The 19,552-nt window shown below is 41.2% G+C and overlaps 1 protein-coding gene and 1 long non-coding RNA gene across 2 annotated transcripts in view; one reads left to right on the top strand and one right to left on the bottom strand.

Moving 5' to 3' along the window:
• HEPHL1 (hephaestin like 1) overlaps nucleotides 1-19,552 on the bottom strand; it is an 86,002-nt gene that overhangs the window by 13,420 nt on the left and 53,030 nt on the right. Inside the window, exons 10-13 of the mRNA XM_004051979.5 lie at nucleotides 18,220-18,370; nucleotides 14,604-14,816; nucleotides 11,825-12,038; nucleotides 7,159-7,298 (exon numbers count right to left, since the gene is read on the bottom strand). Coding sequence (XP_004052027.1) covers nucleotides 7,159-7,298; nucleotides 11,825-12,038; nucleotides 14,604-14,816; nucleotides 18,220-18,370 — 718 coding nt within the window. The remainder of the gene's footprint in view (nucleotides 1-7,158; nucleotides 7,299-11,824; nucleotides 12,039-14,603; nucleotides 14,817-18,219; nucleotides 18,371-19,552) is intronic.
• The window catches only part of LOC134756471 (uncharacterized), a 64,463-nt gene that overhangs the window by 28,801 nt on the left and 16,110 nt on the right, over nucleotides 1-19,552 (top strand). The window lies entirely within an intron of this gene.

The raw sequence follows: 19,552 nt of genomic DNA, 5'->3' as shown, positions 1-19,552 counted from the left end.
TCCAGGAAAAGCCATATCCACATGATATGGTGACTTTCAGTTGTAATCCCCCTGTGTATAACCTTTGATAAGTCTGAAATTATTCATTATCTGGTAAATGGATGACAATAATAATGAAGATCCAATGAAATAATGTGTGTAAAAGGAATCTGAAAGAGTAGAGGGAAATAAAATCATTTATGTATTAATTTATGATTAATATAGTGACTTCACAAATGCACATCTAACTCTGTTTCTCAATATTTGTTTACCCAAGGAGACAAGCACTCTTCAGCCCCTCTGGTGTGTGCATTTCTTTGGAAGCAACCAGGCTGGGTGCCAATGGAGATGAGCCCACACCTGGCTGAGAGGGCCTGTGGCAGCATGACTTGTGCACTGCTTCATGGTCAGTAGACTCCCATTTCAGAAGTGCCTGATCCCTATGGCTCTCTCTTGGGTATCTGGTGCATTCTACATTCACAGAGAGATACACTGACAGTTGGTGGTCTGGCCACACATATCAATTCCTTGCTGATTCAAGCCATGGTTTTAATTGCTTTTCTGAGAAAGGTATATATAAATCTAAAATTTGTTGGACGGTTATTATTTTCAATTTTCTCTCAATTTCTTAAAATATTCTTAGGGGGTAGTTCCAAGATGGATGAATAGGAACAGCTCCAGTCTACAGCTCCCAGTGTGAGCGATGCAGAAGACAGGTGATTTCTGCATTTCCAACTGAGGTACTGGGTTCATCTCACTGCGGCTTGTCAGACAGTAGGGGCAGGACAGTGGGTGCAGCCCACCGAGTGTGAGCCAAAGCAGGGAGAGGCATCACCTTACCTGGGAAGCACAAGGGGTCAGGGAATTCCCTTTCCTACCAAGGGAAGCTGTGACAGATGGTACCTGGAAAATCGGGTCACTCCTACCCTAATACTGCGCTCTTCCAATGGTCTTAGCAAACGGCACACCAGGAGATTATAGCTGGTGCCTGGCTCAGATGGTCCCACGCCCAAGGAGCCTCACTCATTGCTAGCACAGCAGTCTGAGATCAAACTGCAAGGTGGCAGTGAGGCTGGGGGAGGGGCGCCCACCATTGCTGAGGCTTGAGTAGGTAAACAAAGCGGCTGGGAAGCTCGAACTGGGTGGAGCCCACCGCAGCTCGAGGAGGCCTGCCTGCCTCTGTAGACTCCACCCCTGGGGGCAGGGCATAGCTGAACAAAAGGCAGCAGAAACCTCTGCAGATGTAAATGTCCCTGTCTGACAGCTTTGAAGAGAGTAGTGGTTCTCCCAGCACAGAGTTTGAGATCTGAGAACGGTCAGACTGCCTCCTCAAGTGGGTCCCTGACACCCAAGTAGCCTAACTGGGAGTCATCCTCCAGTAGGGGCAGACTGACACCTCACATGGCCAGGCACCCCTCTGAGATGAAGCTTCCAGAAGAACAATCAGGCAGCAACATTTGCTGTTCAGAAATATTCACTGTTCTGCAGCCTCCGCTGCTGATACCCAGGCAAACAGGGTCCAGAGTGGACCTCCAGCAAACTCCAACAGACCTGCAGCTGAGGCCCCTGACTGTTAGAAGGAAAACTAACACACAGAGAGCAAATCCACACCAAGACCCCATCTGTACATCACCATCATCAAAGACCAAAGGTAGATAAAACCACAAAGATGGGGAAAAAACAGAGCAGAAAAGCTGAAAATTCTAAAAATCAGAGCGCCTCTCCCCCGCCAAAGGAACGCAGCTCCTAGCCAGCAACAGAACAAAGCTGGATGGAGAATGACTTTGACGAGTTGAAAGAAGAAGGCTACAGAAGATCAAACTACTCTGAGCTAAAGGAGGATGTTCGAACCCATCGCAAAGAAGCTAAAAACCTTGAAAAAAGATTAGATGAATGGCTAACTAGAATAACCAGTGTAGAGAAGTCCTTAAATGACGTGATAGAGCTGAAAACCATCGCACGAGAACTACATAATGAATGCACAAGCTTCAGTAGTCGATTTGATCAACTGGAAGAAAGGGTATCAGTGATAGAAGATCAAATGAATGAAATGAAGTGAGAAGAGAAGTTTAGAGAAAAAAGAGTAAAAAGAAACGAACAAAGCCTCCAAGAAATATGGGACTATGTGAAAAGACCAAATCTGCGTCTGACTGGTGTACCTGAAAGTGACGAGGAGAATGGAATCAAGTTGGAAAACACTCTGCAGGATATTATCCAGGAGAACTTCCCCAACCTAGCAAGGCAGGCCAACATTCAGATTCAGGAAATACAGAGAATGCCACAAAGATACTCCTCGAGAAGAGCAACTCCAAGACACATAACTGTCAGATTCACCAAAGTTGAAATGAAGGAAAAAATGTTATGGGCAGCCAGAGAGAAAGGTCGGGTTACCCACAAAGGGAAGCCCATCAGACTAACAGCAGATCTCTCAGCAGAAACTCTACAAGCCAGAAGAGAGTGGGGGCCAATATTTAACATACTTAAAGAAAAGAATTTTCAACTCAGAATTTCATATCCAGCCAAACTAAGCTTCATAAGTGGAGAAATAAAATCCTTTACAGACAAGCAAATGCTGAGAGATTTTGTCACCACCAGGCCTGCCTTACAAGAGCTCCTGAAGGAAGCACTAAACATGGAAAGGAACAATCAGTACCAGCCACTGCAAAAACATGCCAAATTGTAAAGATCATCGATGCTAGGAAGAAACTGCATCAACTAATGAGCGAAATAACCAGCCAACATCATAATGACAGGATCAAATTCACACATAACAATATTAACCTTAAATGTAAATGGGTGAAATGCTCCAATTAAAAGACAAAGACTGGCAAATTGGATAAAGAGTCAAGACCCATCAGTGTGCTGTATTCAGGAGGCCCATCTCACGTGCAGAGACACACACAGGCTCAGAATAAAGGGATGAAGGAAGATCTACTAAGCAAATGGAAAACAAAAAAGGCAGGGGTTGCAATCCTAGTCTCTGATAAAACAGACTTTAAGCCAACAAAGATCAGAAGAGACAAAGAAGGCCATTACATAATGGTAAAGGGATCAATTCAACAAGAAGAGCTAACTAACCTAAATATATATACACCCAATGCAGGAGCACCCAGATTCATAAAGCAAGTCCTTAGAGACCTACAAAGAGATTTAGACTCCCACACAATAATAATGGGAGACTTTAACACCCCACTGTCAACATTAGACAGATCAATGAGACAGAAAGTTAACAAGGATATCCAGGAATTGAACTCAGCTCTGCACCAAGCAGACCTGATAGACACCTACAGAACTCTCTACCCCAAATCAGCAGAATAAACATTCTTCTCAGCACCACATCGCACTTATTCCAAAACTGACCACATAGTTGGAAGTAAAGCACTACTGAGCAAATGTAAAAGAACAGAAATTATAACAAACTGTCTCTCAGACCACAGTGCAATCAAACTAGAACTCAGGATTAAGAAACTCACTCAAAAATCACTCAACTACATGGAAACTGAACAACCTGCTCCTGAATGACTACTGGGTACATAACAAAATGAAGGCAGAAATCGATGTTCTTTGAAACCAATGAGAACAAAGACACAACATACCAGAATCTCTGGGACACATTTAAAGCAGTGTGTAGAGGGAAGTTTATAGCACTAAATGCCCACAAGAGAAAGCAGGAAAGATCTAAAATTGACACACTAACAGCACAATTAAAATAACTAGAGAAGCAAGAGCAAACACATTCAAAAGCTAGCCGAAGGCAAGAAATAACTAAGATCAGAGCAGAACTGAAGGAGAGAGAGACACAAAAAAGCCTTCAAAAAATAAATGAATCCAGGAGCTGGTTTTTTGAAAAGATCAACAAAATTGACAGACTGCTAGCAAGACTAACAAAGAAGAAAAGAGAGAAGAATCAAATAGGCGCAATAAAAAATGATAAAGGGGATATCACCACTGATCCCACAGAAATACAAACTACCATCAGAGAATACTATAAACACCTCTATGCAAATAAACTAGAAAATCTAGAAGAAATGGATAAATTCCTCGACACATACACCCTCCCAAGACTAAACCAGGAAGAAGTTGAATTACTGAATAGACCAATAACATGTTCTGAAATTGAGGCAATAATTAATAGCCTACCAAACAAATAAAGTCCAGGACCAGACATATTTACAGCGAAATTCTACCAGAGGTACGAGGAGGAGCTGGTACCATTCCTTCTGAAACTATTCCAATCAATAGAAAAAGAGGGAATCCTCCCTAACTCATTTTATGAGGCCAGCATCATTCTGATACCAAAGCCTGGCAGACACAACAAAAAAAAAGACTTTTAGACCAATATCCCTAATGAACATTGATGCAAAAATCCTCAATAAAATACTGGCAAACGAATCCAGCAGCACATCAAAAAGTTTATCCACCATGATCAAGTCGGCTTCATCCCTGGGATGCAAGACTGGTTCAACATAACGCAAATCAATAAACGTAATCCATCACATAAACAGAACCAAAGACAAAAACCACGTGATTATCTCAATAGCTGCAGAACAGACCTTAGAAAAAATTCAACAGCCCTTCATGCTAAAAACTCTCAATAAATTAGGTATTCATGGGATGTATCTCAAAATAATAAGAGCTATCTATGACAAACCCACAGCTGATATCATATTGAATGGGCAAAAACCGGAAGCATTCCCCTTTGAAAACTGGCACAAGACAGGGATGCCCTCTCTCACCACTCCTATTCAACATAGTGTTGGAAGTTCTGGCCAGGGCAATCAGGCAGGAGAGAGAAATAAAGGGTATTCAATTAGGAATAGAGGAAGTCAAATTGTCCCTGTTTGCAGATGACATGGTTGTATATTTAGAAAACCCCATTGTCTCAGCCCAAAATCTCCTTAAGCTGATAAGCAACTTCAGCAAAGTCTCAGGATACAAAATCAATGTGCAAAAATCACAAGCATTCTTATACACCAATAACAGACAAACAGAGAGCTAAATCATGAACTCCCATTCACAATTGCTTCAAAGAGAATAAAATACCTAGGAATCCAACTTACAAGGGATGTGAAGGACCTCTTCAAGGAGAACTACAAACCACTGCTCAACAAAATAAAAGAGGACACAAACAAACGGAAGAATATTCCATGCTTATGGATAGGGAGAATCAATATCATGAAAATGGCCATACTGCCATTTCCCAATGGCCATACTGCCATTGCCCAAGGTAATTTATAGATTCAATGCCATCCCCATCAAGCTACCAATGACTTTCTTCACAGAATTGGAAAAAACTACTTTAAAGTTCATATGGAACCAAAAAAGAGCCCACATTGCCAAGTCAATCCTAAGCCAAAAGAACTAAGCTGGAGGCATCATGCTACCTGACTTCAAACTGTACTACAAGGCTATAGTAGCCAAAACAGCATGGTACTGGTACCAAAACAAAGATATAGACCAATGGAACAGAACAGAGCCCTCAGAAATAATACCACACATGTACAACAATCTGATCTTTGACAAACCTGACAAAAACAAGAAATGAGGAAAGATTCCCTATTTAATAAATGGTGCTGGGAAAACTGGCTAGCCATATGTAGAAAGCTGAAACTGGATCCCTTCCTTACACCTTATACAAAAATTAATTCAAGATTGATTAAAGACTTAAATGTTAGACCTAAAACCATAAAAACCCTAGAAGAAAACCTAGGCAATACTACTCAGGATGTAGGTATGGGCAAGGACTTCATGTCTAAAACACCAAAAGCAATGGCAACAAAAGCCAAAATTGACAAATCGTATCTAATTAAACTAAAGAGCTCCTGCACAGCAAAAGAAACTACCATCAGAGTGAACAGGCAATCTACAGAATGGTAGAATATTTTTGCAATCTAATCATCTGGCAAAGGGCTAATATCCAGAATCTACAAAGAACTCAAACAAATTTACAAGAAAAAAACAACCCTATCAACAAGTGGGTGAAGGATATGAACAGACGCTTCTCAAAAGAAGACATTTATGCAGCCAACAGACACATGAAAAAATGCTCATCATCACTGGCCATCAGAGAAATGCAAATCAAAACCACAGTGAGATACCATCTCATACCAGTTACAATGGCGATCATTAAAATGTCAGGAAACAACAGGTGCTGGAGAGGATGTGGAGAAATAGGAACACTTTTACACTGTTGGTGGGACTGTAAACTAGTTAAACCATTGTGGAAGACAGTGTGGCAATTCCTCAAGGATCTAGAACTAGAAATACCATTTGACCCAGCCATCCCATTACTGGATATATACCCAAAGGATTATAAATCATGCTGCTATAAAGACACATGCACATGTATGTTTATTGTGGCACTATTCACAATAGCAAAGACTTGGAACCAACCCAAATGTCCAGCAATGATAGACTGGATTAAGAAAATGTGGCACATATACACCATGGAATACTATGCAGCCATAAAAAATGATGAGTTCATGTCCTTTGTAGGGACATGGATGAAGCTGGAAACCATCATTCTCAGCAAACTATCGCAAGGACAAAAAACCAAACACCGCATGTTCTCACTCATAGATGGAAATTGAACAATGAGAACATTTGGACACAGGAAGGGGAACATCACACACCAGGGCCTGTCGTGGGGTAGGGGCAGGGGGGAGGGATAGCATTAGGAGATATACCTAATGTAAATGATGAGTTAATGGGTGCAGCACACCAACATGGCACATGTATACGTATGTAACAAACCTGCAGGTTGTGCACATGTACCCTAGAACTTAAAGTTATATATATATATATATATATATATATATATATATATATATATATATATATATATATATCTGCTGGAGGATTTAAAAAAAAATTTCCTGGCTCAGTATAGGGGTTGGAAAGAAGCTTTAGGCTATCATACACCAGTTAGACTGCCCTGATGTCATGGATTCCTATTTGTGTATTATCTGGTAGTCCTATTATGACTATTTTTTGTATGAGTTGAGCACTCAGCACACTCCCTGATAATGGTAGAGCAGGAAGATATTACACTTGGAGGAACGCAGTCAAGCTACTCTGTTTCTTCTGTCCTTTCTTAGCCACAAGTGTAACAGAACACATGAGTATGTGTGCATGCACATGCTTGGGGCTGACAGTGCACGCCTGAAATCTGTGCCATACCCAGGAGTTCTAAGTGCTCCTCTCGTGGTGGTCGGGCTTTGATCTCCACAAATTCTCCATCCGTGTATTCCCTGTAAACCACCTTCTTGTACTGAGAGCCAATCCAATTTTCAGTGCGGTTCATAAATATATCTCCATGTCTGCAAATCAGAAGCATCAGAAATTAAAGTTGTCAGAAAGCAGAAAAGCTTTAGCGCTTCTAAGTGATTCAGGGGTAATCTGGAGAAGTGCTCCCCAAACCTGGCTGTGATCAAGTGCTCCCTGGGGAGCAGGCCTTTTGCACCAGACTTTCTGGGAGTGAGGCCAGGCATCTGCGCTTTAAAGCTCCTTCAGTTCTGATATGGGCAGCCCAGCACCAGTCCATGGCCCACCCTTGGAAATCACGGTTGTAATCTTCTGCTAAGCACTGAGTAGGGCCAACCTCAGAGACTCCTAAGTATCCTTCGAGGTTGCGCCTCTCTTCTGGGACCATCTAACCTTACACACTTGCATCTGCATGTGTGTGTCATCACACACACACACACACACACATACACGTCCACCCTCTACCACCCTGAGTTTCTCCAGATTTGATATGCATCTTTCTGTACATGGTAATGCTTTTCCACTTTGAAAGATCTCAAGAAGGACCATAGTCATGTATTGTGTATACATCCATATACAAATATAGATAGATACAGTTGATACTTGTTATTCACCCTAGTTATGTTCTAGAAAGTCATTGTGATAACTGGACTAATAAAGACCGAACCATTGTTCCTAGGGAAAATATAGGGTTAGGTTCCTGCAAACCTCTGGTCACAATATGTTCATCAACAGATCAATATATAACCTTGTTTTATGTCTGTTTCTTTTTAAACACACTTTATTTAATATATATTGCTGAGCTCGACAGCATTAACACTGTTGAGCTCATTAACACTGAGCTCAACAGCCAACAGCACTGTAACTCATGCAGGAACAAAGCCCCTCTCACATGTGTAAGGCACATCAGAGGCTTCTTACACTGAGGACACTGCTTCAGCACTCTGTTGAAGGGGGCATTTTAAACAGTGAAAGCACCAGCATAAAGCACACAAGTGCAAAAACGATGGCACTAAATAATCTGAAAACAAGGACATTTGTTTACAGTATGAGAGCTGAAACAAGAAGGCAGAGAGACTCCTTGTTTGACCTCAGCTGAAAATGTGTGCATCAGGCAACGTAAATTTTTTGCCACTCTACAGGTACCTGCAAATGACCAAAAAAATGTCACAGGAATTGATTTTGGGGTTAAAAATAAATTTTAGCAAGTAGGCAAATTTGCAAAAGCACAATCTACAAATAACGAGGATAGACTGTATATGTACCTTACATGTATAGTACATTTCATCTATTACCAAGGCAGATCATCACAAAAGACAGATTTTTAAAATCTATTAATTTTATCTCTAAAATACAGTGAGACCCACCCCTTCCATTGAGGGAGCTTTCATTCTTATCTCAGCCACTTGTAATACTTACCTAGGTTGGGTGGAATTGTTCCTAATCATTTTCCCTGCCACCTGTACTCCTCTTTGCCCTCTATTCACACACTGCAGGCAGAGGAATCCTAAGCTATACATTTAACAACGTTGATGTTAAGCCTTTTTATGATTTCCCACTGCCAAACTCCTCAATTTGGCTCTCAAGCCTCACTATCTGCCTTTGCCACCTCCTGAGCCTCATTTCCCATCACTAGCCCCTAGGCTGTATGTTCTGGTCATTCTAAACATTCACTCTCTTGAACATGATGTGCTCTCCCTCACCTCCAGGCCTTTACACAGGTTGTTCCCTCTGCCACGAACATGCTTCCTTCCTCTTCAAGTGGACTACTCTTCATGTCCCAACTCAAAGACTACTTCCTCCCAGAAGCCCCCGCCGACTACCAACCTTCTCCCTACCTTTCCTCAAGACAGGGCTGTGTGCTTCTGCCATATCTCCTGTTGCACTCTACCCTTCCCCTCTCATAGAACATACTTGTTCTAAAGTCTTACCATGGACCAGGAATTCTGTGTGGGAAAGGACCTTGTCTATCCTCCATACTGTTTCACCAGCACATTGCACAATGCCTAGCATATAGTAGGTATTTAATAAATGCATGTATACTTCCACCCTAGACTGTATGACTTCCAAGGGAAGAGAACTTTTCTTCTACTTTCATTTTTCAGGAGTCCCAGTTACATGTGGTAGTGACCAGTGCAGAACCTGTAGCCACATTCCACCGTTTCCCAGCTTTCTCCACTGCAAACCAGGCTGATAATAATTCCTCTACCTCATGGAATTGATATGAGGGTCATGTGAGTCAGTATCTGTAAAGCACATGTCAGACCCATGTTCAGCGCTATGTAAGCACTTGCTTTTTCATCATCTTGTGAGAATGGTGCAAGAGATGCTGAGCAAAAACTGGTGGAGTAGGTCAGGTGTGTTGTAAGGGTTATGTCAGATAAGGTTTGTAAAATCCCTAGCAGAATGCCTGGTCCACAGTAGCTGCTCAATAGGCAGTGGTTTATTGTGGAGAATCTCAGGATGACTAAATCACACACGTATCAGTCTACAAGCTCAGGAGTACTAGGAATACAACTTTATTTTTTCATAGCAGCTTAATTTCTGTTTTCAAATTTCCTCCCACTGCATAAAGTTCCCCTGGACATTGTACTGATGGTCCCATTTGTTGGCTTTCTGGGATGCTGAGGCCTTCCCAGCATGTTTTAGGAAGCCCCAAAGAAAGACTTCTAGGTCCCAAGGTGGGGCAGAGGGCCTATGCTGACCAAGATAATAAATGTCTCAGGGATAGCCTGTACCCACAAATGGTTCAAAAACCAGATGGGCTCCTACCATGGCCATGGGACAAACGGCAGAGACATAGAAACTAGGGTGCAGAAGGGGTATGTGTCACTGGGCTCTTATCTACAGACATGCCTCAGATGTGCCCTAAGAGAACTGCCATTTCAATTCCATACTGAATTGTTATCTACAGCATTTGTTAAACTTTGAACATGTGAACTTGTCCTTATCTCACTTTGCTTTCATCTATGTATGGGCAAGAGTCAGAGTGACAGGGGAAGGTGTAATTATGGCATTGCACCCCCTTCCCCACCAGCACATTTTATCTCCTTATGTCACTTGGGAGGGAGTCTCAGAAGACTGAAGCTAGACCTTCCTGCTAGCCCCGTGGGATGGAGACTTAAAGTAGGAGTTCATATTAGTTGTAAGAACATCATAAAGGCTATATTTTTATACATTCATGGGCTAAGATTGTACACATGACAAAATTATTATACAATTATTTCTTTAGTTATGGTAGCCTTTTAATGAAATAATCATTTTAGAAAGGGCCAGATTGGAATTCATTTCATTTTCCACTGTACCAGCACCAGTCTTCAGCTTGTATTGGCAGCACTCGTTTTGCAGAATACAGGTGTTTGGCCTAACAAATAGGTTAGTGAGTAATTGAATGGATTTAAAATTCTCCTGTTCTTAAGGGAAATCTTAAAAAAAAAAGTGTATCCAGAAGGTAGAACCATTATACTCTCTTTTCCATAAGTACAGCCCCTCAAAACAAAGGCCAATAAATAAGAAAAGAAATACTTGTGTTAAGATAGGAACAGTAGCATGTCGTGTTTGTCTCGCAGCCACGGAGGATGTCTATGAGGTGAGGGGAGGGGAGTATGGTGGCAGGGGGCGAGGGTAGGTGGCAATAAAGAACAAAGAGGAACTGGGCCAGGAGGGACAATGTAGTGTGCCGGAGAGAACGTGGATTTATTTGTCTTTCAAAAGATCTATGTTCAATTCTAACTCTGCCAATGTCTAGTTGGGCGCCTTAACTCTTTGCGTCCAAGTTTCCTCATCTGCATATCAGAACAGTAATACCAGGCAGTGGGTTGCTGTGGAGGGAGGGGATTAGCCCTGGGGGAGGAGGTCTGTGGTCTGCGCATGCCTTCTCCCTTGTTTAACTCCATCCCAGTGCACCCTAGGGATCTTGGTTCCTGGACTCTGGGCTTAGCGCCCTGGAGGAGCAATGCTTACAAGGCTGCTGGCGGCCTGAGGAGCTGCTGAGTCTTGGGCATGCACCACTGGCCAACAGCACTGTTAAGGGAGGGCCAGTCTTGCAGACTTTCTGGGCACAGGGCCTAGTAGAGAAACCTGTTCTTCCTACCCCGATCCCGGAGTCTCTTACAAGGCAATGGCCTCCTGTCCCTCCTTGGTGGTCCCCCACTTAGAGCAGCGCTCTGCCAATGGCTCAGCCTCAACCTTTCCTGAGGTCCTGCATCCACAGCAGCCCATCCTCTCACCCCACATCATACACCCTCTCTGCCTTCTCTGGCCCTTTTTGTCTTCCCAGCCCCACTATAACCATGTGATCTGCCTCTTTCCCTGAGCCTTTTCACCCTGCACACGCACTCCCAGGCACGCCCTGCATCCCATGACCACCCAGCAGAGCCCGCCGAGGGCCTGCGAGACACCGCACGCTGCCTTCCGGAGGCCGAGGTGGGCAGCTTCCCTAATCTGTGCACATAAGTAAAAGTCTCTGTCGGCCGGAACTGTGCAGACACAACCTGGGAATTTGCAGGGAGCCACACTTACTAAAGACCTACGGAGCATGCGCGATCCCACCGAGGAGCCCTAGCGGCGGCGCCTGTGGTACCTTTCCCCTCTTGCGTCCACGTGCTGCTTTTCGAACTCCCAGTTTTTGTTAGGGGCATAATCCCATTCTACTTCTTCAGCGGCGATGTAAAAAGTTCTTATCATCCCGTACCGCTGCTCAGAAGGGTCCCTGTTGTCACAGCTGCTGACCTCATAGATCTGACCCATGCCTCTCGAGAGGTGGGGCATGGTGGCACAAAACACCCTAAAAATACCTGCAAGAGAAATGGCTCGGCATTGAGTGTGGTGCTCGGTATTTTTGTTGGTGATGGTCTGTTTTTAGCAAACCTGCATATTTTATTCCAAAATAACCAGTTAGGTGGATTTTTAAAATACCAGTTGTCTAGTAGTTTAAAATCAGACCTCAGGGGGAATAGATTACTTTGAATATATTTACTTCTGTGGAGAGAAAGATACTGTCCAAAATTCATTTGTTATAAAAAAAGAAACTTACAATATTGCTACCAAGAAATGACTTTTCTGGGTCTCCCATATAATTCACACCTATTAGAAGACAGTCTCTCCTGGAAAATCACCAATGACTGTCTTAGTCCAGCCCAGTTTAAAAAGAACTAATTACCTGTAAGATGATTATCCTAGGCAAGGTTCAAATTAAGCCATATTTCTGATGAGTATTTTGCCCTAAAGGATTTCATAAATTCTAAAGTGCAATAAATATGTAAGTGTTATTATTATTAAAGCCAAATGTGTTACTTCATTAAGCCCTTGAGCAAAGAAGTTTCTCATTTCCAATGATAGGTCTACATTATGCTAAATGAAAAGGAAACAGAAAACAGAAAAACAATCAATTAGATTTTTCTACATAATACTGACAATCCTGTCTGTCAAAAATTATGTAATTTTTAGATTGAATTTTCTAGATGCATTGGCATCAGATAGATATTTCTTAACTCACCATAAAATCACATAAGACAGATAAAATTATTGAAGATATTAACTCTCAATGAAAATATTGGATCAATAAATCTTCCTCCCCTTTCTCTAGTAGCCTCTGTTTTTAGAGGTGAGGGATGAGTGTACCTTTCATTAACCTTCTACAATGTACAGAGGTATCCTCTATCTTGCTATACATGTAACTCTGTTGTCTAAACATCGCCTAGTTACTCCTTTTAGATGAGTAAAAATTCAATGGGTTGATTCAATGGGTACCAAGCACACCCAGGCACTGATGAGGACACATGAGGAAGGGTCTTTATATGAAACCACAGAGAAGATACCTTTGAAGACAGTCTTGGAAAGACTGTCCCCTACATTTGTTTTTTCCAGGCAGCCTATTGTTTATGTATTGATCATGGCACTTCAATAGTTGAGGAATTGTCTCCTCTAAGAACAAAGAGGATCTTAGACAAGGTAGCATGAAGAAGAAAACAAAACTAATAATAATGATAATAATAATAGAAGAACATGGAAATGTTTGAGTTGCAGCATATAGTCTACTCTACCCACTCTTGAGCACCCTCCTTCTTGACTTATAGGTAAGGGACAGGAATTGGTGAAATGACTAAGCTTTTAAGCAGTCACAGATTTATGCTTATCACCAAACATAAACTGGAAAACACTGTTGTGAAGCTCTTTAGAAATGTATAGGACACATGGAGTAATGATCAAAGCACTAGAATAAGTAGCTCCATTTCTAAAATTATTCTGGGCAGCTCTAACTTTGAGTGCCTATTTCTATGAATTAAAATGATTTGGCTATTTCCCAATCCCCTCCTCTCTTTGGTCTTGAAGAGCGTATTAAAAAAAAAAGTTGTGTCCAAGGCATCTCTTGATTTGAGTAATTCATAATTGATCAACTATACTAATGTACAGAGACTGGACACTAGGAAAAGTTCACATAGAAAAGACTATGGAGCTCCTAGTCTCAGGCAGTCCTTAGGCAAAGATTTTGAAGCCCAAGCCTCAAGTTCTTAACTGATGACACAGAGACATCTAAACTGCAGTTCCAGTGGAAAGCAAAGAAGTAGAACATCCATTAGTAAACAGCAAGTACTCATCTTAGGTAGCATATTGGTTTCTTGTTAAGACTGATGAAAAAATTGGTTTGGAAAAACATGTTCAATGTCTATAGGGCTTGTTCTCCTCACTTTTCATGCAGTGATTAGCATGTGCTACCACGTGTTGCTCTAGATCTTTTATGAAAACGCCCCAATTATCTCATTAGCTTGGAATCTCTAAGAGAAGAAGTTCCAGGTACTGGCATTATACAGGGGTCTCCATAAATTCCAGATCTAATGCAGCTTGCCCTGTTGGGAAACCAAGGGTGCCCAACAGAATGAAAACAGAGAATTCCCCCAATCAAAAGGCTGTTATCAGTACCTACAGAAGAGAGACCAGGCTGCAGTTATGGCTACATCTGTAATCTGGAAGCATCCACTGGGATGTCCATGCCTGGTAGATGCTTCAGAGAAGCAACTGAAATTATGTTCATGCTCAGTGAGAGCAAAACATATCCACTTTATCAGGGCTGAATTTTTATGGACTGTGAATCAAAAACATTCTCCTAGGATTTATGCACCAAAGACTTTAGAAGGCTCCCACTTCTGTTTTGTGGATGCTATTTTAGATATTTCCCCTTTGTCCCTTATACTATGTGTTTGGACTAATAAGTCAGGATTCTCTGATTCTAATCAAGACTATATCTATTTCTACACCACTTGAAGTGCACAAAGTCTACCAATTTCTTCTGTGGGAGGACTCTAAGAGGATGAGCCTGAAGGTAGAAATCTGGTCACCTGAGATGGACCCAGCAAGTTTACCTGCGTGGTCCGGCTGCATGAATGCTGTTGTGGCCATGTGGGGAAACAGGGCCAGGGAGTCTCGGTGAGTCCCTCGTAGGTGGATGGTGTTCCCTTGAAAAACAATTCCATGCATGTCAGTGTCAGTGCCCAATCCAATCAGATGCCAGGAAACTCTATCCCTTTTACACATGTTTAAGCCTGGCTGGTTGCCATACATGTAGCCGTTAACAGCTAAATGGAAGAAGAAAGATGGTGAAAAATTATCAGTGTGTATGGGGCAGGGGAGCTTCAAATATGTAAACTGTTTACAAAAGATCCTTGTTTTCAGAGAATAAACAGTACCAGGGAAAAGCCACATGGTGAATCCACTTAAAACGGAGACCAAAATTAACAAGGAATAATGAAAATATAAGGAAATTATTTAAATGTTATCTTTAACAACACATATGCAAGGACACTAATTCTAAGAATGACTAAGGGATAAATCAGATTGTTTATGAAATAATTTCCCCATACTCTTCTCTAAGGCTCTCGATATGAAAATCTTTTTCTTTTGTGGTTATTTTCCTATGATCTCCCTTGTTAAATGTCTCTTCCTCAGTTATTAATTCATTGAATTCTACAAGACCCTCATTTGCCAGTGGGCTTTGCATTTGATTCTAGAAGTTATCAGACATGCTTTTACTGATTACACGTATTCAGCATTATTTGAAAGATTTTTTAATCAATTGACAGTATATGTGCATATGCAGTTAGTGGAGCGGGATTGTTTTTTAGGGGGTACTTAAGCTTATATGAGGTTAGTCTTTGAGTAAATAAATTTGCTTTATGATAACTCATATTTCCTTACCCCAGTACAATTACTGGAGGGACTTTATTAATAAATAATGATTAGTTAGATATGAAGACCCTCTGTGCTTCCAGAGTGGCAAATTGTTTTTATCTTTGACATCAACCCCAATCCATTGATAGTGGCTATCTGAAAAAGTGCCTTGAGAAGAATTTAGAAACCACATTCTCACCCCATGGGGATGAAAGCCATGATATAACACAATGTCTGACTGGTGAATGCACATAATTGTGTCTCATGCTTGATGTTTCTTGGAGAAATAAATATTTCTACCCCCCTCCTGCTCTCTACTAAGCCTATAGCAGGAAGGAACTATTATGCACATGAGTGACCTTCTGTTATAATCCCATTGTCAAATAAAATTACTTTTTGTTAGGTTGGTGCAAAAGTGATTGCAGTTTTTGCCATTGAAAGTAATTGCAAAAACCACAATTACTTTTGTACTATCCTAATATTTCTGTGTCTGCAAAACCAGTGGTGCTTGGTAATTGTACTCAGATCTGGGATTATTAGTAGAAATTCCAAGAAATTCTGGCACTTCTGAGAAGGACACCACATTTTCTGAAAAAAAAATCTTTGATAATGTCTTTGCAAATAAATGATCTAAATCTTGTCCATCAAATGTTAATGAAATCTGAGTATAAATCAAGGTGCTAATAAATTCAGTCCTTGGCTGGCTGGTAGAGAATCTTCTCTTGCCTTGGAATGCTTGTTAAAGCCTCTCTTTCTACAACAGTCACTCATCCATTCTTTCTTTCAATAAACATGTTTTGAATACAGACTATATAATAAACACAACACAAAGCATTGTGCACCATGTCAGGCCCTTTCTTTTTGGCTTTGTTGCTATCTTCCTTCCACTCCCTGCAAGCAAGACTGAAGCTAGAACTTAGTTTATAATTAATGTGACATTTGAATTAAGATGCATTATTTGCCTTGAACTTTGTTTTAACAATGATATATCCTGTATTTATTTATTTATTTATTTATTTATTTATTTATTTATTTATTTAAAGAGAGAGAGGGTCTTACCCTGTTGCCCAGGCTGGAGTGCAGTGGAGCCATTATGCTTACTTCAGCCTCAACCTCCCGGGCTCAAGAGATCCTCCTACCTCCTACCTCAGCCTCCTGAGTAGCAGCTGGGAATACAGGTGCACACCACCATACCTGGCTAATTTTGTATTTTCTGTAGAGATGGGGTCTCACTAAGTTGCCCAGGCTGGTCTTGAACTCCTGGATGCAAGTGATCCTCCCACCTTGACCTCCCAAAGTGCTGGGATTACAGGCGTGAGCCACAGTGCCTGGACTATATATTGTATTTCTAAATATGAAAGTAGTTTCACATTGCCAAAATAGGGTGGGGCTGGATTTGATGTAGTTCATTCAGTTGTTTATTATCTTTTTAAATGAAGACCAACCTCTTTGATGACAAATTTCTTTTACAATTTAGTTTCTCCACCAAGAAACTGCTATATTTCTTTATTTCCACCTTAATTTCCCCTTTATATTGTCTACTAAGAAGTTTGGAAACAATATTCATATTCAGTTACAGCAAAACCTTTTGTAGAAGATGACACTGAAAATGTACTACTCCGTGCTTTCCATTGGCACAAGAGGGGACTCTGTTGGAAATGAGCATCTGGGACCATAGGGTCTGTGACCTGGTTGCCATGGGGCACTTGTAACCTTGGACTATTTTTTACTTCCATGCAAGGAAGGGAGGTTAAGGGCTATTTTGTTATTCTTCCATAATGCTTTAAAAGGCAATAAATAGATTTTATGCTGGGTCCTAAAACAAGCAGGTTAGCACCTGTTGTCTTACGTTACTTGCTTCAGGCACTTTTATTGACTGCACACTCTTGTAGGCATTGAGTCTGGACTCTCATTATTCTGCTACCTTAGGTAATATGCCTAAGAGTAATGACATCCTGTGTTACTCACAAGCAATTAGCAGGTGGTTTGCTATTGTAACCCTTGATACAAAGAGACAGGGAGAGAGAATTAAGTAATTCCTCTCAAATGAAGGTCTGGGATAGGAACAGCTAGTGTTTCACAAATTAACACTCACCAGTCACTCATACTACTTAATTAAATCATTCATACTACTTAATTATAGACACTTTGCTATGTAATGATTATCTCCTATTGTCACTTTGGTTTTCAGACTTAATGTTATTGTGAACCCAAGGGAGAGTAGTTTGTCAGTAATTTTCTACATTTATGATATACTGTGAACTTGGCTAGTTTAATTTTTTTTTTTTTTTTTTTTTAGACGGAGTCTCACTCTGTCGCCCAGGCTGTGCAGTGGCACAAACTTGGCTCGCTGCACCTCCACCTCCGGGTTCAAGCAATTCTCCTGCCTCAGCCTCCTGAGTAGCTGGGAATATAGGCACGCACCACCATGCCCAGCTAAGTTTTGTATTTTTAGTAGAGACGGGGTTTCACCATATTGGCCAGGCTGGTCTCCTGACCTCGTGATCTGCCCACCTCAGCCTCCCAAAGTGCTGGGATTACAGGTGTTAGCCACTGTGCCTGGCCGCTAGTTTAAAATTTGTGTTCCTTCATCTAAGGCTGATAAAGTGCTCTAGAAGTATTAAATTTCACATCTCTGAGAGATAGGGAGGTTTCACCATACCATCTAAAGCTGAAGGCATGAAATAACTTACTCATGACCAAGAACAATATCCAAGAAACCAAAATTAATATAATTCAAACACACCAATCATTTTCACTTCTAATGCAAGTCAGCCTTTTGTTTACAGGTGGGAATGTCATTTGTCATACCATGCATTCGGTTGGATTTCACAAACTCTTTATCTTCTTTGTCAATGCTGAAGGGATGCCAGATAAACTTCTGAATGTTTTCATCAAAATATCTGCTCAGATTCTCATCAAAGACTGTGAACAGTAGGTAAAACTCCTTGTCTATTCCTTTCTACAGAGAAGAAAGAAATGAATACATAAAAAGTACAGCTTGGAGGAATTCACAGAATTGCTTTCCTTCAAAGTTCACACAAAATATTAATAAGTCAGGGCAGATCAACATCAGCCCAAGAGTTCGCAGGTCATTTTTAAATAAGGATACTGAATGTTGCTCTGATGAATTTATTCCCCACTCAGAAAATTTGTCTTTCTTGTTACATCCGTCCTCCAAGGAAATCAGCCCCTGCTTGGAAGGCTTTCTACTCTTTTGGCCTCTGTTGCCAGGCTGGTCCTCAAGGACTTTTTCTCCTTACCCTGACCTGCCAGCCCTGGCCCAGCTTCTCTCTCTGACTTCATTTCCCTGTACTCACCTCCTAGCTTGCTCCAGGCACCCTAGCCTTTTGCTCTTCCACGAACACACCAACCTCGTTCCTGCCTCAGGGTCTTTCCATGTGTTGTGGAACATGAATTGAAGAACTCCCTTCCTCAGTTCACTTTTCTGCATGTCATTTCATCAGAGTGGTCTTCCCTAACCACCCTTCTAAACTTATCACCATCTTCTGCCCAGAAACTCACTCACTTTACCCTATTTTATTCTTCATAGCACTTATCTCCACCTGAAACTATTTTATTTATGAAGTTTTTTTTTTAACTTTTTCCTACTGCAATGTGAGTTTCATGAGGATGGGAGCACTTTGGATTCCTCTCTGTACCTGCATCACCAAGAAAAATGCCTGGAAAAGCAGGCATCAAGTATACATTTTTGAGTGAAATAATGAATTCATATAACTGACGAGACTTAGCTAAATTATGTTAACTTGAGTGGATACTGAGGGGACAGTGGATATGACTTCCCACAGCATGTATTCCTAATCAGTCTATTTGAGCCTATCTGATCACACAGCATCACAGATCGCTGCAGTATGCTTTCCTTTAGAACTGATAGATGTCTTCTTTTGAGAAGTGTCTGTTCACATCTTTTGCCCACTTTTTAATGGGTTTTTTTTCTTGTAAATTTGTTTAAGTTCCTTGTAGATTCTGGATATTAGACCTTCATCAGATGGATAGATTGCAAAGATGTCCTCCCACTCTCCAGGTTGTCTGTTCACTCTGATGATGGTTTATTTTGCTGTGCAGAAGCTCTTTAGTTTAATTAGAACCCATTTGTCACGCTTTGCTTTTGTTGCAATTGCTT

This window comes from Gorilla gorilla, chromosome 9 (genome assembly GCF_029281585.2).
Source record: "Gorilla gorilla gorilla isolate KB3781 chromosome 9, NHGRI_mGorGor1-v2.1_pri, whole genome shotgun sequence".
NCBI lineage: Eukaryota > Metazoa > Chordata > Mammalia > Primates > Hominidae > Gorilla > Gorilla gorilla.
This window is presented reverse-complemented; position numbering and strand designations above follow the sequence as displayed.